The 25,671-nt window shown below is 39.7% G+C and overlaps 1 protein-coding gene across 10 annotated transcripts in view; it reads left to right on the forward strand.

The window, feature by feature from the left end:
• The window catches only part of SLC4A7 (solute carrier family 4 member 7), a 167,386-nt gene that overhangs the window by 108,537 nt on the left and 33,178 nt on the right, over nucleotides 1–25,671 (forward strand). For all 10 annotated transcript variants that reach the window (XR_012644019.1, XM_074984418.1, XM_074984423.1 and 7 more), the window contains 7 exons: nucleotides 7,940–8,055; nucleotides 9,484–9,641; nucleotides 13,009–13,096; nucleotides 15,105–15,251; nucleotides 17,801–17,904; nucleotides 19,397–19,571; nucleotides 22,283–22,416. Coding sequence is in view for 9 of the 10 variants with exons in the window: in XM_074984418.1 (XP_074840519.1) it covers nucleotides 7,940–8,055; nucleotides 9,484–9,641; nucleotides 13,009–13,096; nucleotides 15,105–15,251; nucleotides 17,801–17,904; nucleotides 19,397–19,571; nucleotides 22,283–22,416 (922 nt within the window). In the remaining variant the exon portion in view is untranslated. The remainder of the gene's footprint in view (nucleotides 1–7,939; nucleotides 8,056–9,483; nucleotides 9,642–13,008; nucleotides 13,097–15,104; nucleotides 15,252–17,800; nucleotides 17,905–19,396; nucleotides 19,572–22,282; nucleotides 22,417–25,671) is intronic.

The following is a 25,671-nucleotide window of genomic DNA, read 5'->3' on the forward strand; positions in this document are numbered from 1 at the left end:
CTATGGGCCATGCATTGCTGGCTGTACACCAGTGCGCCTTGCTGATGTCCTCACTTTGATCACAGATAGTACTAAAATCCTTGACCACTGGGCTGATGATTTTCACAAAGTATTGAACCAGACCTCAACTTTTCACAGCAGCATTTTTGAAGAGATTCTTTGTGGGCTCATGATTTACAGTTAGTCATACAGCCAACTCTTGTTGAGGTAAAAGAAGTTATTAGCCAGATGAAGTCTGGAAAGGCACCTGGCAGTGATACAATTCCATCAGAAGTTTATAAAGCTACTGGTGACCAGTTGATGTACCATCTCACCCATTTATTTAGTGCCATTTGGGAGAAGGAACTAGTCCCTCAGGACTTCAAAGATGACTTGGTTGTACACACATACAAAGGTAAAGGCGACCATGCATGTTGTGATGATCATTGAGGCATCTCTCTGCTCTCTATGGCTCTTAAGATTCTGGCCTGCATCCTTTACAATTGGGTTTCACTACGTGTTCAAAAATGGCATTGTTCCCGAAAGCAACTGTGGATTTTGTGCTGCTTGAGGCACTGCCGATATGATTTGTGCAGCCAGACAGATACAAGAGAAGTGTAGAGAGCAACATCAGGACATCTATGTAATCCCTCTATCAACTTGACCAAGGCGTTTGACACAGTCAATAGAAAGGGGCTCTGGAAAATACTTGGGTGAATTGGCTGTCCTAAAAGTTTTATCAACATTCCTCCATCTTTTCATGACGGCATGCTTGGTCACATCCTAAACAATGGAGATATTAGCACCTTTTGAAATATCAAACAGTACAAAGCAAGGATGTGTCCTTGCTCCTCTCCTGTTCAACATCTACTTTTCAATGATGCTGTTAGTTGCTTTTAAGTACTGCCCATTGGGCATACTTATTTAGTTCTGAACAGATGGCAGTATTTTCAATATCTGGAGACTTCAAGCTCACAGTAAAGTGGCTACTACAACTATGTGTGACCTGTTTGCTGATGCCTGTGCATTGTTGGCTTATTCATTGAAGGATGCACAGGAACTTTTTTGATTGTTTTGTTACTTCTGCTCACCACTTTTGTCTCACAGTGAGCCTCAAAAAGACAGAAGTTGTGTGTCCAGCCTGTTTGGAAAGAGCCCAGCATTCCAGTGATCACTGCTGCTGCTACAGTCCTTAAGGCTGTTGACAAGTTCTGCTACCTCGGAAGTATACTGTACTCTATATGAAAGTGGATCATGACGCATCTATTCAATTAGCCAAACGCAGCGCTGCTTTTGGAGAATTGTTCAAATACCTATGGAGTGACCATGGTATTACACTGCTACCTTTGTACAGAGTTTATAAGGCAGTTGTCCTGAATATCCTGCTGTATTGCTCAGTCATGAACAATATATCACTACCATATTTTGAAACTCTTTCAGTTCCATATGTGCTGACTGAGGAAGATCAACTGCATGAATTGGTGGGACATGACTCCTAACGGAGGTTCTTAAGCTGTGTGGTTTCATGGACATTGAAGCAATGCTTATGAACAGATTTTGCTAGATTGGTCATGTTATGAGGATGGATGACACAAGAATACCAAAGATGGTGTTCTGTGGCCAGCTTACTGGTGGAAAGCACCCCTATAGGTAGTCAGTATAATTGCTATAAAGACACCTTAAAGGCCAGCATGAAGTCATGTGGTATATTTCCTAATGATCTGGAAATTCTAGTTCAGGATAGGTTTGTCTTGTCAGGAAACCACTATACAGGCTGTTGGTTGCTGTGAGAGTCAGCATATCCAGGCAGTACTGGAAAAGCGAGGGTCTGACAAGAATGTACAACACTTGCAGTTGACAGCTTTTATGTGACATCTGTAATAGGCTCTGCCAATCAAGGATTGGTTTAGTCACTCACCAGCAGCATCATAGAAGATGAGATCTGTTGATAGACATCTCAGTAGAAGAAAAAAATTCATTTTTTTGGATATAGCTTTTGGCTTTCACAACATTCCCTGGTAAAGAGTTTCACAGGTTGACTGTGCATTGTGTAAAGTAGTACTTCCTTCTGTTTGTTCTTAACCTGCTGCCTATTAATTTCAGTGGGTGACCCCGATTTGTGTGCCATATGAAGGAGTAAAGCTGTTTCTTGTTCACTTTCTCCACACCATTCATGATTTTATAGACCTCTAGCAAATTCCACACCCTTAATCATCTCTTTCTGAACTGAACAGTATCATTCTTTTTAATCTCCATGTACAGAAGCTGTTCCATGACCTTAATTGTTTTTGTTAGCCTACACTGCGTTTTTTTAATTTCAAATGTATCTTTATTGAGGTGCAACCACATCTGCATGTAGCATGATAGAAGTGGGCATACCACGGGTAGCATAGTGATGTTATATTTTCTGTCTTATTATCTATCCCTTTTCCTAAAGATACCTAACTTTAGCTTTTTTCGCTGTTATTTCACGTTGAGCAGCTGTCCTCGACAAACTATCCATAATGATCCCAGGCTCGCTCTTGAGTGGGAACAGCTAATTTAAACCACGTCGCTTTAGGAAAAAAAATCCCAGCTATAGATACACAATGTGCATTACTTTGCATTTATCAACATTTAATTTTATCTGACATTTTGTTGTCCCTGGCACCTAGTATTTGTGAAATCCTTCTGTAACTCTCTGCAGTCAACTTTGGACTTAACTGAATAAACTTGGATCATTGGCAGACTTTGCCCCATCACTGTTTATCCCTTTTTCAGATCATATAGGTGTATATTGAATAGAGCAAGTCTCAGTACAGATCTTCAGGGAAGCAAGCTGTTTTTCTCTCCATTCTGAAAATAAACTGTTTTCTTGTCTTTTGACTGGTTACTGCTCCATGATGAAACCTTCCCTCTTACCGCATTACTGATTACTGACTTCCCCAACAAGTTGCATTTGTCTGTGAGATAATTGTTCTTTACTATAGTTTCAGCCAATTGACCTTGCACTGAAATTATGCTTACAGGTCTATAATTGCCAGGCTTACACCTGGAGTCTTTTTAAAAAATTGGTGTTAGGTTAGCTATCATGAACTTATATGGTACAGAGGCTGATTCAAAAAAATACATTACATACACAATTAGTAGCTGAACAATTTCATGTCTGATAACTTCAGAAGTCTTGGGTGAGTACTATCTGGTACTGGTGACTGAAATTGCAGCCCGTTACACCATGGAAAGGCATGGCCATGCAGGTCTCCCATCTAGAGATGTGAAAGGCTGCAATTTTGTTGGCTTGATTATCATTTTTTTATTCAGCTGTTTTGAATGTCTGTGTGTCCCAGAATTCCAGATAGTTTTGTAGGCTGGTTACAGTATATGTAGATAATGTATATGTAGATTGATACATAGTGTGTAGAATTATAAGTGTGTCATAATATAGTTGAGCTATGTCATATAGCGCTGCCTCTTCAAAAACCCATTAATAACTTTAGACTATTTTTACAAAGTACATTTACAAAGTTGAAGTAAATGACAGTCTGTCATTAAAACAAAGTCACAATAAGGCTTCAACCTGCCAGAAATCTTGCCTGAGCAAGAAGTGCATGCTAACGTCTAATTAAAGTTAGAGCAATTTAAACCACAAAACAAAGGGAATTCAAATTTAAACAATGTGAGGAACTAAGCTTCAGTTAACCTTTAACTAAGCTTCAGTTAAATCTTTTTTTAAATAAAGCAAATGAAGATGGGTAGCCAGAAGCAATACAGATTGAACCTCTCTAGTCTGGCACCCCGGGACCTGACCAGTGCCGAATGTGCTAATTGCCGGCCACGGGAGGTCAATATTGTCTAGCAGCATTATCAACACTTCTGCTGCTTACTGGGCTCTTAGAAAACATTGAGGGGTAAATTACTCCTAAATAGCACAGAACATTAAGTGGCAGTAAACAAACTTTATTGGACCAAAGAAAACTTGGCTACAGTTATGATAGATCATCCTCCAAAGGACTAACTAAAATCATGCTGGATTACAGATGTTGCCGGATGAGAGTGTTCTGGACTAGATACATACTAGATACATCTGTACTGACACATTAGGGAGGTTAGTTGATCTTATCAAAAGTCTATGAAATAGGACCCATAACTCAGAAAATAACAAATCATATACAACAGATGTCATGTTACCTTTTGAGAATGTGTTGGCTACAAAACTTAAATATAATTACAGTGTATTAAAATGTCTAACAAGAGGATCATATTCACATCATGAGCGAATGGACTGTTTTCTATCATATCTTCTATTAGAGTCCTTATGAAGAAGAAATACAATAGAACCTCAGAATTACAAACACGTGATAACACACTGACCAGTCTACCACACACCTCATTTGGAGCTTGAAATACATCAAGAAGCAGCAGAGATGGGGCGGGGGAGGGCAGAAGAGTAAATACAGTGCAAGACTTGATTTAGCTAAATGGAGATTTTTGATTTAGGTAAATTGAGATTTTTTTAAATCCAAATATTTTTTTTAAACAGAGGGGAGAAGTATGTAAATGTGCTGAAGAACTCTTCGGTGTTGAGCTTGTGATGTAGTTTGTGAATATAACATTCAATTATGTTGCTTAAGCCACAATAAACAAATTTATTTTTAGTAAGTGTTTTCCAGCATTGCTTGATTTAAAAACAGAAAGAAATTGAAAATTGTTATGAAAATGCTTATTATAAATTTTGAATGTTAGAGTCTTTGACTGTTTTAGGTAAAATGAGAAAGTTAAAGCTAATAATCCTTTGGATTTGAATAGGATAGGAATGTCTATAATTTCTATATTAAGTCATTTTGAACACTGGACGTAAACAGTTGGAGAAATTCTGGCTTCCCTCATAAAAAGATCAGTATTATCCTAACTCTAAAAATTGAGAAACGGGCAAAATGACAGTTAACAGTTATTATTTATTCATGGTTCTCAGTGGATCAAATTCAGCATATGGCAGGCCCCTTTATATGTTGCCCCGATGTACGTTGTTTTGCACTTATGTCTTGGACGTATTGTGGCCAGAGATGTGAAAATTCCCCGCTCTTACATCATACTTGCTTGGGGAAGTGGCAGGGAGCACAGGTGGCTGCTTTCTCGGGTCTCAGGGAAACACCTTGGCTGCACCGTCCCTGTCACTGAGGCTCAGGAAAGGCAGGGGAGAAGCGCTGCAACTGCTGCATTCCTGCTGCTTCCTCGGGGCTCCCGGGAACTGGGGGGACTGCCAGGGAGGGAGTGTGGAGAGGGGAGGGCTGTGCATGTCCTATCCCTGCCGCTTCCTCAGGGCTCCTGGGAGCTGCCGAGGCTCGGCGGGTAGAGGGCGCCATTGCTGCCCTGTCCCTGCCTCTTCCAGCGCCACTGACCACCTTGCTGCACTGGGAGCTGCTGGTGCTTGAGAAAGCTGACAAGCCACCCACTGAGCCTTGGGGGGGGCAGCCCCTGAAGAGTGGCAGCTCACTGGGACCATGGGAGATCCCTATGCCCCCGTATTTACATATATTCTTATTGGGGAAAATTCTCCTTTGTACATCATTTCAATTTACATGGCAAATTCACAGTCCTTAGTCACATGTAAAGGGGGCCCTCTGTACTTGTTCTGTAAAGTTGTAAATGCAGCAGACAAGTAACTTTTGTCCCTTACAATCTACCTGAACACCCACAGAATTTGCATATTATAGGTACACTGGATAAGTAAAGGAAATGTGGCCTGTGAAATTTTTCCCCAACCTTTCCCCTCCCAATTCTTCCATCCATCCTCAGATTTAGAGGTTAATTGGTCTCTTCTCATGAGCAAGGTGCATTAGAACATGGGTAAGATGATTGGAATATAGCTGCAGAATAACACAATTTCACGTCTTTCACAATTTGCATTTAGGTTATTTTCATTACTCTAGGAGCGAAAAAGTGAAGAGGGCCTGAATTTGGCCTTTCTGAATCTATATAATGCCTTTTTTCCCTTCCATATACTAAAATATAGACGTTGTTTTCTACACATAGCAGTTATGTTACATCCCTCTTTCAGCTGATAAACGCTTTCTAAAAATTTTTTTCTACTAAGTGTGTTGCTGATTCATGGATTGGATTGGATTGGATTGGTGGGTTTGTGGATTATCTCTTTCTGGTGAATAATATATACTGCAGATCAAATGGAGAAATGTGATTTTTTTTCTTTTTCTTTTCTTTTTTTTCCCTTTTTTACCCCCCATGTTAATGAGGTTAGACTCGACCTCCTGAGGTCTCCTCCATCCCTATAATTCTATAAATTGACTTATATTGACATTTGTAATTAACCGTTAATAGCTAGCACAGTATAGGTTTTGCAAAGAAAATTAAAGCCTGTTTAATATAATTGTTTTTGTTAGAATGTCTTAAAAGTTTATAAATTGGAACAGTGATAGTTGCAATTTTGAATCTGAAAGATGATAGAACTTTTGGTTCTAAATCTTCTTTGTTATAGGGTCAGAAAGAGGTGAGCATTGGCAGGGCAATGTGTGCTTTGGATGAGTTAAAGCCTAGAGCAGAGATGGGGAACCTTTTTTGGTCGGGCTACGGACACTGGAAGAACAGTCAGGGGCCACTTAAAACTGAGAAGCAAAAACTTTGAATTCTCACTTATTTGGCCCCTGACTGAGATACTTCACCCCTCTCAAGGTCTAGTACCACACGCAGGTGGTGGGGTTGGGTGGAGAAGGGGACGTTGTGGTTCGGGGCTTTCCCCAGCCCAGATTAACTCTTTTAGGGGTCTGGGGTTGGACCAGAAATTGGGGATTCAGGGTTCAGTGTGTGGGAAAAGGCTGCTGGGGAGCAGGTGTGGGGGTCTGGGCAGGAAGGAAGGTACAGGAGCAGGCTGAGGGTGGGAGTTCCGGCCTTTCAGCGCAGTGGATGAAGCCATTCCCCTAGCCAGGGGAGGGGAAGGTGAAATGGCAGCAAAGCAGCTTTCTGCTGCTACCAGGCAGAGCCCATCAGGCAGGTCTGGCCCTGACTTTGCCTGCCTTTGGCTCATGAGGCTCAGGGCTCCACAGTGGGCCAGGTGCTGGGGAGGGAAGCCCCAAATCTTGGGGGACAAATCCAGGCAAGTTAGGCTGTAGGCCAGGGATTCCCCACCGCTGGCCTAGAAGGAGGTCTAACTTTTAACTCATTCAATTTAGCATAGTTAAAATGTATGTTGCTGTGTCTATAATAGATTCTTTCAGATATGTTACAAGGTATTAGGTAACATGATTTAACACCACATGCTTTGTCTACCCAGGGCCATATTGTAGATAAGGTAAACTACTTCAAATCCAGTTAAACTTCACTAGCTTGACTGACCACTGATGTCTTAACCCTGACATGGTCAAAGCCCGAATCTCATTATTTTCTAGGGTTTTCAAATGTAGAGCAAGGAACCAGTATAATGTAGGCTCTGTCCACAAAGCATTGGTGGTTAGGACTGCCATTTTTGCATTTTGACAAGTACCAGAGAGGTAGCTGTATTAGTCTGTAGCTTCCAGAACAACAGTAAGTCTTCTGGCACTTTATACACTAACATATTTTGGAGCATAAGCTTTCATGGGCAAAGACCCCCTTCATCATAATGAAAGCTTATGCTCCAATGTATCTGTTCGTCTATAAGGTGCCACACGTCTTCTTGTTCTTCTCATTTTTGTGTTTGTCCTCTTCCTAAAAAGTCATTCTTGTTTTCTTTTCTTGACTGTTTTACAAATGGCCACCATTTAGGCAACATCTGATTTTAACTATTTTAAACAATTTTAATTACTTTCCAGAATGAAATAACTTGTTTATGTTGGATATGTGATACTAATATGGAGCACTTTTGTTTATTAACTTGCACATTCGTTTGCTTTTAGCAAGCTGCCACGTTGAGTTTTTGCATAGTGTTTGTCTTGTTTGATACATTTTCTGTGAATTCCATTTTGAAAGTGTGTAATTTGTTTAACTCTAGGACTTCTAGCATCTCCACAGTCAGCACCTGGAAATTTGGATGCTGGAAAAAGTGGAGATGTTAAAGGTAATGGAACAGGAGGAAGCAGAGAAAACAGCACTGTTGATTTCAGTAAGGTAAATGAAATTCTGTATTTTCTCAATGATTAGTAAATAGGGCAATGCTAACAGAGTGTAATTAAACTGGTTGCTATTTCTACCTTAGTTTGGGTTAACCACAACATATCAGAATGCAATATAGGTTAAATTTATTAGCTATTGAGTTTTGGTTACTTTTGACATGTATCTGGACTTTCTACTGTTAGATAATTTTGCCACTTCAGTTGTGCCATACTTCATGTAACTTGACATAAGAAGTCACTATAACTGCTGACTGAGCAATACATAATATTTTCAGGCCCGATACACTGTAAAAAGTTTTACAAAACATAAGTTTTGTGGGTGTTTTTGTATAATGTGACTTAAGCTTTGTGAATTTGTTTTTCTTACTTAAGAAACTTAAGACCCCTTTTCAGAAAGAGGGCTTTCTTGCATTTGTTCTATAAACGATAAGAGCATCAGTTGTATTACTTCTGTCAGAGAACTTTGTGTACTACTGATAACGTCTCCCATCTTCTGTAATTTAAATGTTTTAGGTTATAAGAACCACTGTGATTCTTAGAACAAGATTCACCTGTGTATTGTTATCTAGACAGTAAAAGATAGTAATAAACTAATTGTCAAATTAAATTACTATGCTGAAGCAAAGCTAATTTACATAGTTCTCATCAGATCATGGCAGGTGCCATTTATTTCTACTACTCTCTCACAGTTTTTATATTTTTGCTTGGCCTGTACTTCTGTCCACTGCCTTGTCTCCTGTTGGGCAGGAGTCAGCCTCCTGGCACTGTAGTTGTGGCACACTTGGTGTGGGACTCAAGAGGCCAGCTGTAAGTCTTCTAAACAATGTAACTAGTGTTAGTTTCTGGTGCCTTCTGTTTATCTGTTTGTAAACAAAGAGTTAATGTGCTGTACAGTTTCGTAACTTTCCTCTGTAATTATATGCAGAACATTGTGTCTATTCTAGTTTAGTTGTTTTATTTTTTGTGAATGAACATAAGTTATTTGTTCTTCTTTAAAATATTTAAAATACCATATATAAAATGTAAATTAACTAAATTCAGGAAGCTGCGTATAATTACATTAATTCTCCTTAGTTATTGTTTTGTTGATTTGCTGTCAAGTAACATCATCTACCATAGAGAAAATATTTCTGTCCTGAGAAGTCACTGTGGAAAAGCGATTATGTACCTGAAACTTTTTAGAATATAATAAATGTAGTTCTAACATTTAACAATAAAAACATACTAATACAACACTTTTGACAGACATATTTTGTATACATCACATGCTTGACTTTTTTCTGTCCTTGTACATGTGAGTTTTTTTCATTTTCATCAAAACGAGTCGAACAGTCTATTCTGTTCTTAGTTTTTAAAAATTATTTGTACAATTATCAATAAGAATTGTAAAGAAATAAGCAATTGTTTCTTCTCTATGTAACAGGTTGATATGAACTTCATGAGGAAAATTCCCACAGGAGCGGAAGCATCAAATGTGTTGGTGGGAGAAGTAGATTTTTTGGAAAGACCAATCATTGCTTTTGTGAGGCTGTCCCCAGCTGTGCTGCTTTCAGGTCTCACGGAAGTTCCTGTTCCTACACGGTAAAGAAATCCTTGGAAGTCATATTATAGTACTTTAGTTTCCATGCGGAAGTGAGATCAAAGTTCAAATTGTAAATTCATTGGGACAGGAACAGTATCAATTTGATTCACATGACAAGCAATAGTTGCAGAATTAGTGTAATGAGGGCTATCTAAACCTCTTCCCAGAACTTTAAAGAATAATGATATTTTGATAACGATGTGATCTTTAGAACTGTTTACAAAGTTATAAATGGATATTCCAGGTTGGTGTGGGAAGAATGGATCTCTTAGGTGTTGGTCCTCTTCTTACACCATTTTAACTGTGTGACTTAAGGTATGTCTACACTAGCCTTGAAGATCAACCCACTCAGCTGCTATTTTTGCATGTGTAGTAGGGACGTGGAAAATCAACCTCTCAGGGGTCACAGTCAACCCCTATACTCCTCATGAGATGTGTGGAGTAAGGGAGGTCGACAGGAGAAATTCTCCCATCAACCTTATTAAGTAGAGATGGCCAGTAATCTGAGTGTAGGTAGTCAATTCTAGCTACACAGTTGACATAGCTAGTATTGCATATCTGTGGTTGACTTACTTTTGTATAGTGCAGACATAACCTAAGAAGACTGACTTACTTCCCCAGTGTTAACACAGCAGTAGATATAGTCCAATAAGTCTTGAAGTATGCATAATCCAAACTGGCGTACTCTCTGTAGAGTGCTGTATTGTGAAAACACAGCTAGGATACGTCTACACTACAGCGATCTTTTGAAAGGAATTCTTATGGAAGATCTCTTCTGAAAAATCTTCTTTTGAAAGAGTGCATCCATACACAAAAAAAGTGGATCAAAAGACTGAGCCACTCTTCCGATAGAGAAGATCTACGCATCCCCCGTTCTTTTGAAAGAATGAGCCAGGGATTAAAAATCTGGAGCCCTGAGGACTGCTCTTTTGAAAAAAGGGCCCGTGGAGCATCTACACACTTTGGTTTTTCAAAAGAAACTTTCAGAAGAAGGTGGTCTTCCTGATCTGGGCATGGAAGAGGGCTTCTGGAAGAAGAACCATGTTCTTTCAATTTCGGATCAAAAGGGCGCATTTTGTGTGTAGACACTTCCTGTGCCCTTTTGAAAAAGGGCCAAATTTTCCGGAAGAACTTGCTAGTGTAGATGCAGCCCTAGAGTGTAAAGAAAGTTAATCATGTGATCTTCAGAGTTTACATTCTAGTTTGTAATTACATGTGAAGATGGGCTTTTTTTTTTTAAATTTGATTCCAAAATTAAATACACATATACCTTTTTCTAATGGCTAGGAAGTGCAAAGTGAAGGATGGGAATAATCCTTTTCTTTCCTTATCCTTATCAAAGGTAGGGTTTTATGGGAAGCTTTGCAGTTCTTTGGTGTATATCACTGATGATGAAAATCACCTCCTGTGGCACAGAAAGTTGTATGACAGACTGCAATGCACTAGTATTCTGAGGCCCCTTGCTGGGGGCAGGTTAATATTTTTATTGTAATAGAATGTGTCTTCTGGGACTTAATGGTGGAAGCAGTTTGAAAAAATGAAAAATAAGTTTTAAATACAAAAATGTGACTATTTTGATGGATTATGTGGAATTATTTTCAAGCTAATCTGTACAGCACACTGTCAAAGTAGGACTAATTCATTTTATTCGTTTTCACAAAATTCATTTGGAGCTGCCATCTGCCATCAGAGAGAGAATATATGCATTGCTGGGTTGTTAGAAAAGGATAAAACCTGTGCACACATAGTTAAATTTTTATATCTCAAAAGCAATTGCACTTTCCTCAGAGAATGTCTGCTTTTCTTAAAGGAACAGTGTGGATGTTAAACATGGTGCTTTTCAGTATAATTATTACATAAAAATGTTGGCCAACTAATCATGGCAATATTCTAACTATTATATTGTTTTGAGAATTCTTTTTAGAAAATGTCAATATTACCTTAATTTTTTCAGGAAAATGTTCCAAAGTTACAGTAACTTACATGTTTATGGTCTATTTCTGTAGCTAAAACATTCATTTTGATAGTACTAAAATTATAAGCCTCATCAAATTAAAATTTCATAATAGTTTATTTGAAGAAATAGCCTTAGATTTGGTTTGGGTGGTTGGGTTTTTACAAAAGGGGAAAAGGAGTATAGTGTAAAGCATGGGTGTCCAACCTTTTGGCTTGCCTGGGCCGCATTGAGTGAAGAGGAATGGTCTTGGGCCACATATAAAATATATAATATAGTTAATGTATATAAATCACATAATAATGTTAAAAGCTTACGATCTTTACTAGCTGTCCAGGGCTACATGCGGCCTGCGGGTTGGACACGCCTGGTGTAAAGTATAGAAAGTACTCTAAAGGGAGGAAAAATGCATAATCTGTTTTTAATAAATATTAAGATTATAGGTGAAAAATTAAGTTTCCATGTTTGGCTGCGCTGCTGTTTTGTGTCACTTTTGATTTTGACTTTGTGGTGTAGAAGGCACCACTCCTTCAAACACTTAACATGTCTGCAACTTTATTTGACATTTCTGAGGCAACACCTGGGTACATTTAAGCACATGCATAAGTGTTTGCCAGATAGTGAACCCTCAGTTTAACGGACTAATAGGGGGAAGAGGTGTCCATTAATGCTGAAAGTACGTTGCATCCAAATGGTTATACTGTATGATGATACACTGACCTTCCCAGCCCATCGCTCACTCCTGCCCCATTCTTCACCTCACATCTCCCTCTCCCAATTACAGGAGAGGAGATGAATGTGGCCTGGCTCCCTCCACCCTCCTGCAGCCTGCGCATAAGTAAAGCGTGGTGCTCCCAGCACTGCGAGCGGTCAGCAGCCCCCGACACCATTGCTTCTGCTCAGCGCCGTTGGAGGCAGTGGTGGCCGGGCGGTGACATGCTCCGTGCACACAGGGCTGGGAAAGAGGAGCTACTGTGCACCGCCACAGCTTCTTTCCCTCCACCCCCACTCCCCTCACCCCCTGCTCCTCTGGCCCCTCCAGCCCAGGTGGTCCCTTCAGCCCTGGTGGCCTCAGCTGTTCTGACAACTCCTCCAGCCCCAGTGGCAGCTCTGGTGAGTCTCCAGCATTTGTTTAGGAGGGGGCAGCAGACAGTGTTCATTATTTCAGAAGTCTGTTAAATCCAGGGCTTACTGTATATGATTATAATTAAGTGGAAACTGAGCTAAATTACAAGCATTTAACTTTTTAAATATCCTAGCACAAGTTTTGTTTTATATTGGGTATGAATTGTAGTTCCCACAGGAGAGTGACTGTTTTTTGTTATGAAATCATATGTCAGTTTAAATGATACCCTAAGGTGTAAGATGAAATAACTCATTTTTCCTGGTTTCCTGTCTAATTTTTCATACAGGTTTTTGTTTCTGTTACTGGGTCCAGCTGGCAAGGCACCACAGTACCACGAAATTGGAAGATCGATAGCAACACTTATGACTGATGATGCAAGTAGTATATATTTACAATTCATTGAAAGTGAACCTGAATTTTGAATAAAAAACTTACATGATCTAAGACTTCTGAAATACATTTACTGGCTATGCTTAATGAAATCTCATTCCAACTTGCAATTCTCAGAAACATGGCGCAACCAAATTAACTTTATATAATGAATACATTATAATGTGCCACAGCTCTTCGGGACAGAAATTTTAAGAATGTTGTACAAAACTCAATTGCTGAATAGGTATTTTTTCAAAGGGCAGAATGTGGTGGCCAATCTTGAAATTTTGCCGGGCGCTGAAATACTTATAGTCATCTGTGAAGTGCTATGAGGTCTTTAAAAAGATCTGGGATCGGGATCTCTCTTATTTCTCATTCAAAATAATACAGCCCCCAAGCATAGTAGATTTTCTTTCAATGCTGAATTCTCAGTACTATAAAGGTAAATTTAGTGATATGTTAGCATCTGTTTAGGTAACAGTGATTTAAACTTTTGGTTTTTAAATCCAGAAATTGATTATTTTAGAACTATTTAGAAAAAGTGTGATCCAGATTTATCTGAAATTTTTTTAAAAGTAGTTAGGGCTGCTGGTTTTACGTGTATATTTTTAGGAAAACAATAGCATATCCGGAATAAAAACTAACATAATCAGTGTTTAGAAAATGAATCAGATAAACATTTAATAATATAGAATATTTAAAAATGCAAGAATTTTTCTCCCCTTGAACACCTGCATTTCTGGGGATGAACTTCCACTACACATGGCGGCTCTTTTATGATCTGCCTCTGAAAACAATTTCTAATACTAATTAAACTTCTTATTTTTTAATGGGTAAAACTCCAAAACAGAAAAAGTTGAAGGGAATAAGGGGATTTCGAAATGCGTGGGGTCCTTTTGAAAAGGACCTGCATGTAGCCACGCTGAGCTGCGCTCATTCAAAAGCGTGTGAATGCTAATGAGGTGCTGAATATTCAATTCATTGTCACATTAGTATTCTTTGATTTGGCCATTAGCATGGCCATTTCGAAGTCTGGCCAAGTGTGGCCACAGCCTAAATGAATTAATCTTCACAGTATCCCTGTGATGTCTCAGATGTAGATTGCTATTTTTTTCATAGGAAAAATGGCTGACAGGATTAAACTGAGGAGGTTCTGATTCCCAATACTGTTCTTTATTTTCTGGGGAAATTCTGCACCACTGCGGTGAAGCAGAAAAATGTCCTCCCCGCTCCAATTCCTCTTGCTTCGTAGCAGAAAATGGTTTGTAGGAACTCTGAGAAGCTGCATCAGTACTTGCTCACCAGACAGAATTTGCAAAGTTCTGCATCTTCTCTTTATCAAAATAAAACAAACATAATAAGTGTATAATCACACCATTTTCATTTTGGTAATTTATTTTCAAAATACATGCTCGCAAATAATTAAAGTGGTACAATTCTATTGTGCTATTTTGACAAAATATGCAGAGTTTCAGAATTTTATAGTGTTTTGGTGCAGAATATTTAACTTATTAGTGCAGAATTCACTCAGGAGTATGTTCGTGTTTCTCTGATCCTCTCTGCATCTCTGTCGTTTTATAAAATCTGAATTGAAACAACTGATTGCGTGAGAGAAATGCAAAAAGTAATCAGTCGAACTATTGTAAACAAAAGGTGGATATTTGGAAATGTTGATGAAATAAACCACAATCTTATTTATTACTTAGCTAAGACATTTTAAAAATGCTTGGAGTCACACTTACATATATGCATGCATGCAGTTATGAAGGCAAGGACTTATGCACATACCTAAAAGAATTTATGTGTTCAAAACCACCAGATACGCACAGTTGTTAGCATTTTAAAAGTGCTTGTACAAACATTCCCATGCAAAATTGCAAATGCACAAGTAAAAGCCAACTTGACACCCATGAAAAATTTACTTAGGTGCTTTTTACTCAAGCGTCCCATTAATGTGTTGCTCTTACCCAGAATTCATTTTGTGTGTGTATTTTTTTCCCCCCAATAAAGGTTTTTCATGATGTTGCTTATAAAGCTAAAGACCGTAATGATCTGTTATCAGGAATTGATGAATTTTTAGATCAAGTGACTGTCCTGCCTCCAGGAGAGTGGGATCCATCTATACGCATTGAGCCACCAAAAAGTGTCCCTTCCCAGGTAAGAGCTTTTACTATATTATAGCCTGATTTGTTTCTAAAATACATTTCCAAATGCAAGCCTATAATAACATAAAAACAAAAAACAAATTTGAATATTTATTAGAGCAGCAGTACTCTCCCCCTCCAATTTAGAAGAAAATCTGACAGTTGGTAAAATAACATGAGCTTTATTATCTTAACTTGGCTATCTCTTTTTTGTTTGAAACAAATATTAACAATTTCTTTAATCATGATATGCACATTAGACTTTTTAAGAACAATTTGAATAACTCTCAGAAGTTTTATATTTTTATGATAAAACCCTTACCCTATGTGAATCTAATGATTATAAATTGGAATATTGCTGTTTTTCTGAAGGCAAATTGAAACAAAAATAAATGCAAATTTAGCTAGGGAAAATCTGGGTAAGAAAATGAAAGCACTGAATTACATGTGAAAAATAAAAATGGATAGTATAATCCTGCAATGCATTAATGTTTGGAATGAACAATTGAATCCCAAATATGCTTCTTATTCTGAAGTGTTTTGTGCTTCTATCATGTTCTGTCCTACAAGCATGTTAGGGTAGGAAGTAGGGCTCTAAGGATAATTAATGAACTCTCATAATTGAGGGAAATTACTGCAACAGGGGTCTGGTATGGTGAAGAATGGGGGGGCTCACCCTTTGTAGAATTGGTGCTATAGTCTCAGGTAGTAATAATCTTGAAGTAGTTTAAAGAGAATGAGAAATTTAAAAGATGTTGTGTATATATTAGGTAATATGAAGTAAAAGCAGCAATGAGCACTTAGGCTAGTGCATGGGCCACATCTCAGGGACCTGCAAGATTACCAACACATTCTACAGGGATAGCATAGTTTTGCTAACTGCTTGTGTATCTAGAGTTTGCAGGATGTTCTGATTCAAATGTAGTAGTGCTTTGGCTGCATGTGGAAGGTGTGCATGGCTTTCCCAGTCAATGTTGTGTGCAATATGCATGCATCTCATATCACATTCCCTTCTTTTACATGTATGCTGCCTTAGTAATCTTAGTAATGCTGGTGAGGGAAAAAGTCCTACACAGATGGAAGCCAGAAGAATCCAGCTACCCCACGTCTGGGCATGGGTTTGAAACCCATGTCTCTTTAAGTACTTCTTTGTGGCTCCCAATGCTGTAATTGCCCCATCCCACCCCCAAAAAAAAAGAAAAACCCAACCAACCAAAAAAAAAAAAAACCACTACCTTCTGATTATATTCAGTAAATGGTGATTGTCCTACAATAAACATGTATCACGTTACAGATCATTGTGTGTGTGCTGTTCTTAAAATAGGGGTTAAAAAATAGTTTAATATTTACTAAGGAGCATCTTGTATTTACATGAATTGTGGCTCTTAAATATTGCAGATTTTACCAGCATTAAAAATATGGCTCTTCTTGCTGTTGTGGTTGCTGACCACTGGGCATGGGTAAACAAAAAGTCTTGCATGTCACATGAAGAGCCTCAGTGGGCTACAGGTTGCCTACCATTGACTGTGTCTACACTAAGACAACACTTGGAAATGGCCGTGCTAATGGCCATATCAAAGAATAGTAATGAGAAGCTGAACTGAATATTCAGATGCTTCCGGCCACAGCGCTTCGAAAGCACTGCTTTTGAACATGCGCAGCTTGGCGCAGCTACACAGGGCTCCTTTTTGAAAGGGCCCCAAATACTTTGAAATCCCCTTATTCTGCTCAGCTGAGGGGAATAAGGGGATTTCAAAATATGTGGGGTCCTTTCAAAAAGGACCCCCATGTAGCCGCGCCGAGTTGCACATGTTTGAAAGAGGCTCTTTCAAAGCGTCCTAATGCTAATGAGGTGCTGAATATTCAATATACTATTCATTGATGTGGCCATTTGCCTGGCCATTTCGAAGTTTTGTCTTGGTGTAGACACAGCCACTGTCATAGCCTTTTGCTCCTTGCAGCCCTGATCTTGATTTAAAATAAAAGTAGGTGCACTGATATTGAGGTGTGAGTTGTACAAAGGAAGCCTGTGATATCTGTGGCTGTTGGTGGACCTTGCTGAGTGTAAGAAGCAATTTTTTTACTCTTCCATATAAAAAGAAACCTGTCTGCAAAATGAGGTTTGTTTTTGTTCATTTGTGCTTATGTTACTGTGTGTGCATGCACATGACAGAACATAAGTAATTGATATATAATATATAATTTTTAGATGTGGATGAGTCAAACATAATAGTTAAATTTTGCCGTTCCAGTATATTTTTAATTGAGCTTTAAATTCACTCTTCGGAAGCCATGCGTCCTAAGAGAGTGAGCATTAGTAGTTAATTGGTGTTTGACAACTTTATGTGTAAGTATCACCCATGTGTGGTATGTAGAGAGAATTCTTACACTTGGATATCATGTTGCATGTTTTTATTATAAGTATTTATCAAATACCTTGACCTGAAATATTTAAACTATTTCATTTTTGAAGTAATGGGTTTTTACAAACTTTCCTGAACTGATGCTTATTAGTAAAGGTGGCCCTAAAGTAAAACATTTTTCTGTGTTTTCCTTATGTAGGAGAAAAGAAAGATCCCTAAATTTCCAAATGGATCTACTTCTACAGGGGAGACTCTCAAAGAGGAGAGCCATCATGCTGGACCTGAGCTACAGAGAACTGGAAGGTGGGTTTGCTTCCCTAAATACTAAACCTCACAAAGAAATACATGCAATAAATAACTAATACTGATTGCCATTTTATAGAATGATACATTAAAAGCTTTTAATTTCATGGTGAAACACATCCTTTGTCCTTTCCAAATGATTGGTTCTTGCCGATGACTTTATTATTGACCCCGGGGCAGTAATCCTCAATGTGCTTGTGAAGGATTTCATACTATGAGGATGCCTTCTTTAGATGACTGAATTTTCAAAATACATTTTTAATTTTAAAACTATTATAAAACATGCATTTATCATGAAGTTGCAACAAGTCGAAGATTTATATATATATTGGGCTAGATATTCAAAATATTGCATGTGTACAAATCAATGTTTAAACTATTTTGGAGACCTGCACAGAAGGAAAAAAAAGAAAGAAAAGAAAAAAAAAAAACTTTAAAAGCAGAAGCCAGTCTTCATATGATGCATCACATAACAAGTTTCACAGCTGGCAAAGGAGTGACTTTTAGGAATTTAAAAAAACGAGTTGAGGTTCAAGCATTAATATCCCACAGACGAATTTTCAACAGCATGAATTTAGTGATAAGTTCTCTTTGGAAAAGTGTCACCATATGAACTGACTTTGTTTTCAGCTCCAGTAACGTTTATGCACTCATTTCTTTTACAGTGAAATGACATTGTCAATACTGAGAGCTAAAACATTAAACTCATCTGAATATGACAATAGTTGTTCTGAAAAAAAAATTTGTGATTTGCTATGTTTGTAATAATCCCTTTATTGCTTACAGCAAACTGGATCATTTGTAAATATTTGGTCCTGTCTAGTATTTTTGAATAAGAACCTGACAACTTTCTAGGCACCTACAAAAATATTTTCACTTTTTACTTATATTTTGCTCATAGGAATTGATTGTACTAAACATATTTTTCCTTGTTACTTCATTTACAAAGTACCTCAATAAACGCAGCCTCTCCTTATGAGAGACAGTTGATGGGGTTTTCTAAATGCATTAATAACTTCTCTAGGGGTAGAATTTGGCTAAACAGAAGCAAAACAAAATCTAAGCATGAGAGCTGACAACTTTCATTGAAACATTTGTAATGTATGAAATGCAGGATCCTAGAAGCTGTATTTTAACTGTTCTTTTTATTATGTGTTTTGATGAGCATTGTATTCAGATGTGAGCATCTGAAAACATTTTTCGGGCAGAATGGTTTGCCAGGATCTTTTCAGTGTCTAGCCCAATATATGCAAAATAGCTAGCCAGCATTTTAAAATGTGTGGTTAAATATAAGCCAAATTTTTCTACAATTTCTAAATAGGAATTGACTAAATTAGTTTACATTTTGATCTGTGTTTCATTTCAAATTGGATTATGAAATTTGTTAACATTTTGCTGGCAATCAGCATTGGCAATCTTGTGTAGCCCATAGTTTTAAACTAGCTAGAATCCTTTAGTGTACAGTTTGACGAGTTTCATCTCACCTATTTAGGCTTTTTGGTGGTTTGATACTTGACATCAAAAGGAAAGCACCTTTTTTCTTGAGTGACTTCAAGGATGCATTAAGCCTGCAGTGCCTGGCCTCGATTCTTTTCCTATACTGTGCCTGTATGTCTCCTGTAATCACTTTTGGAGGGCTCCTGGGAGAAGCTACACAAGGCAGAATAGTGAGTACAAAGAATGGTAGTGGCCAGGCTTTTAGATCTTCAGAGGCAAGTGACTGTGTGCATTTGTCTCATTTGTTCATACTTTCATTTGAAGAGTTTATCCTCAGCACTTGATTAGCCTGTCCCAAAGCAGACATTCCCCAAAAGGTAATTGCTGTGGAAAATGTGAACAGGAGAGGATGCACAGTTGAGGTAAAAATGCATATTGTGCCATACTGGGTGAATGGCTTCATGAATCGAGGAAGAGCTTTCATTTCCTTTTTGGAAAGGGACAATAGAATTGGCTTTAAAAATGTGGTACTTTAGGCCTACTTGGGGTAAGTCAGAGGCTCCAGGTGGGTAACTAACAAAGCTTAATGGCCTTGAGTAGTAGGTCTGTGTTGATGATAATACTGATGATACATTGGCAGAGGAAGTAGAATTGTGCTTTTAAACTATGGACAAAATATAAGTGTGCTTTCACTAACTGTGTACTATTTTTATAAGCTTAAAACATGTCATCCAAGGTTTATAAACCGAAAATACTCTTCATTGTAAACCTGAAATTTGGCTGTAGAGAAATCTTTTGAAACTTGGTAATGCCATAGTGGATAGTGTACAAACTACAGCCATTTTAACTCAATGACTTTCTTAGAGCATTTTGGGTTTCAGAAATGGGGAAATGGTCTCATCCACTATTGCAGGGGTGAGCAAACTATCAGGCCCTACTTTTCATCTCTGCAATTAGCAGGGCCCCTCTAACCTGTCAAATGTAGTCCACACTGACAGAAATTTTGGTAATGCTTCTATGGGGAAGGAAAAAAAAAACTTTTGGCACATGTAAGAAAATAAGCACATACAGTGTGGGAACTTTATTAATCAGTCTATAAATGTGAATAGACATACATAAAAAAGTACTTCAGCTTTTTAAATAAAATAGATAAGCCTAAGACCCAGCAGCCGATTGTGCTGGGCCCCCGACAAAATCTCCCACCCCCACCCTGGGGCTCATTCCCCACTTTGCGCACCGCTTTACTATTGTATAAATTCAGTGTTGCAACATCAGTTTGCTAATAGCCCTCAATTAAAATTAATTTACGAAGTGTATTTTCCATTTTTAAATTGTTGTGAAAATGACTTTTCTTTTAGGGAAGATACCAGTATGTACTCAAATTTCTCCTTAAAACACCAGGATTTTTATTATACCTCTGTTGAAAATATGAAAAATCTCCTCCAGGCTTTTCAGAGCAGATCTTTACATTTGAATTTCAGTATTTATTTATACTAAGACTTATTTAACTGGTCTTTTTTTTTTTTTTAAAGAAAGCCTGAATATTTGTTTGTTAATGTAAGAATTTTAACAAACTGTTGGCTGGTATAAAATCTGTTTCCAGAAATGAATTACATTATTGTACTGTGCCATAATTTTATTTCTCTACGGTTAGGAAGAATGTTTTCAGGTAGTTGGCATAAAAATATTATATGCATAACTTCTTAAAAAGTGCTCCTTTAAGGTTGATTTTTAAATACCTTCTTTTTTTTTAGCTGTCTGGGATTATTTATGGGCTTGTTCCTGCCTTCAGATACTTTGGTGTGAATCAATGAATATAATAAATTAGTTACTGTACATGTATGTTGAAGCGCAGTAGCTGACTTTGTAAGGTACAAAGTTTGTGTTAAAACCCCTCCCTCACATTCCCAGAGAATGTCACGTTCACAGTACTCCCCATCCCTGCCACCATCTTGATTCAGAGCCAAAAGTTAATGCATTGACTGAACTAGAGTACTAGTTTGAGGTTAACACTTGAGCAATAGGCCAAATTGATATATCTTCTTTTTATATGTGACATGTGAAATTCCTTTATTGGCCCAATCTAGCAAATTACAGTCTGGGCTTACGTGTTTTGCTGAATTGGGGCTTAAATCGTGTTTGCTTGATTTTTATCATTCTCAGGCATGAATAATTACAGAATAGCAATTTTTTTAAAAAAAATGCACTTCAAGAACATTAATGACAAACTCGTCTTCTTATAATTTATTTTAACGGTCTTAGGTAACTTTTAAAACTTCAAATGTGTTTTAAATCCAAAGTTCTGCTTTTTCTCTCTTGTGGTGGTTTCTAACTTTTTATATGTTTATTTTAAGAGGAAAGTATTTTAGGAAAGCCTGTAATTCAAGGACAATAACAATTTATTTTATTAACAAGAAATGCATTACCAGGTGGGATGTTGGCTTACTATTCCATCTTTTCATTGTCATGTATATGTAAACCATTGTTGTTCAGTAATACGCAGTCACGGTTTTTCTTCTGTAATGCTTGGTTGACTGCTGCAGTTTAGATATAGTGCACTGTATCAAGTTTTGGTACAGGTCTGCTGCAATATCTTTCTTACAGAGAAAGACAGTTTTGATAGACCTTGTGTTTATTAAAATTGTTGTTGTGTTCTTTCCTGCTTAGCCTTCAAAATGAATAACTTGTTCATGTGGGTTTGCATAGCTTTATGTTGTTCAGATCTTTTGACTGTGTTATTTCACTGTTCACCCTAATATGCTGTTATTTCAATTCTGTTTGAAAACTTATATGTATAAAAGGTCAATATCAATATTGCTTTTACATTTTTCATTCCTAATTTTATTTCTAAGTTGGTGATTTATAAAATCATATGTATGCAAACATGTTGACAAATGTTAACCATAAATACAGCTTGTTACAACATTTTTTCCCCCTCCAGAGTGCAATAGAGTCTCTTTTTGGAGCCTCGTTAACTGGGATTGCCTATTCTTTGTTTGCTGGGCAACCTCTTACAATACTGGGAAGCACCGGACCAGTTCTTGTATTTGAAAAAATATTATTTAAATTCTGCGTGTAAGTAATATTTCTGTTTTTTTATATTTGACTGGATACATCTTCTGAACTTAAGGATGACTCAGACTTCTGGCTAGGTGTGTAGTAGATGAAAGTGGAAGGCATAGACTGAAGCCAGATCACTTTACATTTTAGTTGACTGGCTTTTAATTCTCAGAGCTGTCTTTTCTTTGGATTGGATTGACTTTTGGCTCTGGTTTGGATGTAACCATCATTTTGCAAGAATAGCCCAAGATCTTGTTGATGTCACATGTCAGCCTGAACCCTAATCCTGATTGGCCACAAATCTAAACCTTGAACCTTTACCTTGAATAGTATCTAGATACTGTTTCTATCCCATCTCAAGTTACAAATTTAAATAGATTAAACCTTAGTTTGGAATCATAACTAATTTGATATATTGTCTGTATCAGCCTTGAAAATACAGTGTTTAGAAACTACATGTATGTTTAAAAATTGTAACAATCTTTCATAGATGAAATTAGAAAGGAGTATCGCCATTGCCTTGTGGAAGTTTTCTATTGTGTTTTTGTGCAGGCTGAAGCTCTCTCATCCGGCACCCTCGAGACCTGACTGGTGCCGAATGAGAGAATTTGCCAGACCACAGGAGCAGCACTTCCAATGTTTACTGGGCCCTTAGAAGACATACAAGGGGTAAATTAGAGCTAAATAACAGCGTAGAACACTGAGACCTAGGACTGGTGGTTGTAAAGAAGCTTTATGGGATGACAGGAAACTTGGCCACACTCATGACAAGTGGTCGCCTCATTAAATAAAATAATTCCAGATTGCAGATATTTCTGGACAAGAGTGCAGGACAAGAGGGATTCAACCTGTATTTCCTTCAGGGTGTTTCTATATCAGTATAAGTGATCATTCACTTTCAGCCATGTTTTTTGGCAGCATTAGTTTTCTCTTTGTTTTTCTGGAACAGTTGAGAAATGTGGATTATAATTCTTCCTAATCAGAAAATTATAAAAGAACATTTGGGCTACGTCTGCACTAGGGGGCTACGTCGAAGTAAGAATATTGAAATAGGCTACTTCGATGATTATTGTCTACACGTCCTCCAGGGCTGGCAACGTTGACAGTCAACATCGAAGTAGTGCCGGGGAACATCAAAAAGAGCTGCTCCAGAAGGAAACACGGAGCGTCCACACACACAAGCCCCCTCTTTCGAAATAAGGGGCCAGGAAAGCCTGCGGACCGGGTCACAGAGCACACTAGCCCTTCCGGGGCAGCTGCAAGCCACTCCCTTAAAGGGCCCCTCCCAGGTACACTCGGCCTGCACCGCACAAGCAGCCCTGCATTGGTGATACAAGCCTCACAGACCTTGAGCCCACAGACATGGACGTCCAGCAGCAGCTGGAAGCCCTACAAGCTGCCTCCTGTGGAACAGGTGCCCTTCTAGATGCTGCCTGGGCAGCTGTCCAGCAGTTTCTGGAATGGGAGCCCTCCCCAGGAGCACCAGGAGATGCACCCAACCATCGGGCCCTCCTGCCCCCCCCCCCCCGGTGCCCCTCCGACTCTGGAGCTACCCCTCCAGCACCGAGTGGTGGGAGCACCTGGTTATGGGGGAATGGAATGATGACCAGTGGCTGCGGAACTTCCACATGAGCCGGCAGACTTTCATGGAGCTCTGCCAGTGGCTCACCCCCGCAGTCAGGCACCACGACACCTGGATGCGGCGCGCCCTCCCTGTTGAGAAGAGGGTCGCAATAGCTATCTGGAAGCCGGCCACTTCAGACAGCTACCGCTCCATGGGACAGCAGTTTGGAGTGGGAAAGGCAACAGTCGGGGCTATCCTCATGGAGGTAAGAAGGCCTGGGGCTGAACCGCCTGGGTGGGGGGGGGCCAGATGAGGGGGGCCTGGGTGAGGGGGTCACACTCTGCAAACCCTCACAGGCACCCATGTTCCCTCCCCACAGGTGGTGCGTGCACTCAATGCCCTGCTGCTGAAGAGGGTCGTCCGAGTTGGGGACCTGGATGCAGCCGTTGAGGGATTCGCCGCCATGGGATTCTCCAACTGCTTTGGAGCCCTTGGTGGGACCCACATTTCCATCCACGCCCCAGACCACAGTGGTGGGCGCTACATCAACAGGAGGGGTTACCACTCTGTGGTCCTGCAGGCCATGGTCAACAGCCGTGGCCGCTTTCAGGACATCTACATGGGCTGGCCTGGCTCTACCCATGACGCTTGCGTTTTCCGGAATTCGGGAATATGCCGCCGACTGCAGGCGGGGACCTACATCCCCCAGAGGGAGATCCCTCTGGGGGATACCACCACCACACCCCTCTGCCTTGTGGAAGATGCGGCATACCCCCTCCAGCCCTGGCTTATGCGGCCCTATACAGGCCACCTCCCTGATAGCCAGGAGCACTACAACGCCTGATTCAATCATGCCTGACAAGTGGTCGAGTGAGCCTTTGGGCGCCTGAAAGGCCACTGGCGTTGCCTCCTGGCAGGCCTAGACCTGGGCCTCCCAAACATCCCCCAGGTTGTGGGGGCCTGCTGCACACTCCACAGCCTGGTGGAAAACAAGGGGCGGGGCCTTCATGCAGGGCTGGGCACAGGAGGCCGCAACAGCCTACCCCCAGCCAGCCGCCGCCCCGAGCTGCGAGACCCACCAGGACGGGGTCCGGGTCCAGGAGGCCCTAAGGGAGTACTTTGACCAGGGGGCCCAGTGAGCGACCCCCCCGGCCATCCCTGCACCCCGCCCCAGCACCCACGCCCCACACTCACCAAAAGCACACGGGACACAGGTTTTTGGAAAAAATAAAACTATCATTATTATTTACAGGAACAAAAATGTCGTCTCTTTTTGGCATATAATATTATTAGCAAGTAAAACAGATTCAAACAACAATAATAACTATATACAAGTGGGGACATCTGTAATAAACTATGTATGGGGGGGTCAACTATAAATAACTATATACAGGGTGGGGACAACTATGTACAGGGGGGAGACGTGGGAAGGCCACACATCGGCCCATCATTCTGGGGCAGGGGTGGAAGGGCGTGAACCCTGCTGCATTCGGCTGGCTGGTCCTCCTCTCAGCCAGGGTCCCCGGCGAGGCCAGCTGGGGGGCTGGGAGGATGGGGAGGTATGGCCGAGGTGGGTCCTCGGCCCCGGGTGGATCCTGCCCTGAGGAGCTGGTGGGTGGGGCGGCAGGCGGGACAGCAGGTGGGGCAGCAGGTGGGGCGGTGGGGAGGGCAGCATGGGGAACATCGGGGGGGGGGCAGATGGGCCA

Source organism: Carettochelys insculpta, chromosome 2 (genome assembly GCF_033958435.1).
Source record: "Carettochelys insculpta isolate YL-2023 chromosome 2, ASM3395843v1, whole genome shotgun sequence".
NCBI classification, from domain to species: domain Eukaryota; kingdom Metazoa; phylum Chordata; order Testudines; family Carettochelyidae; genus Carettochelys; species Carettochelys insculpta.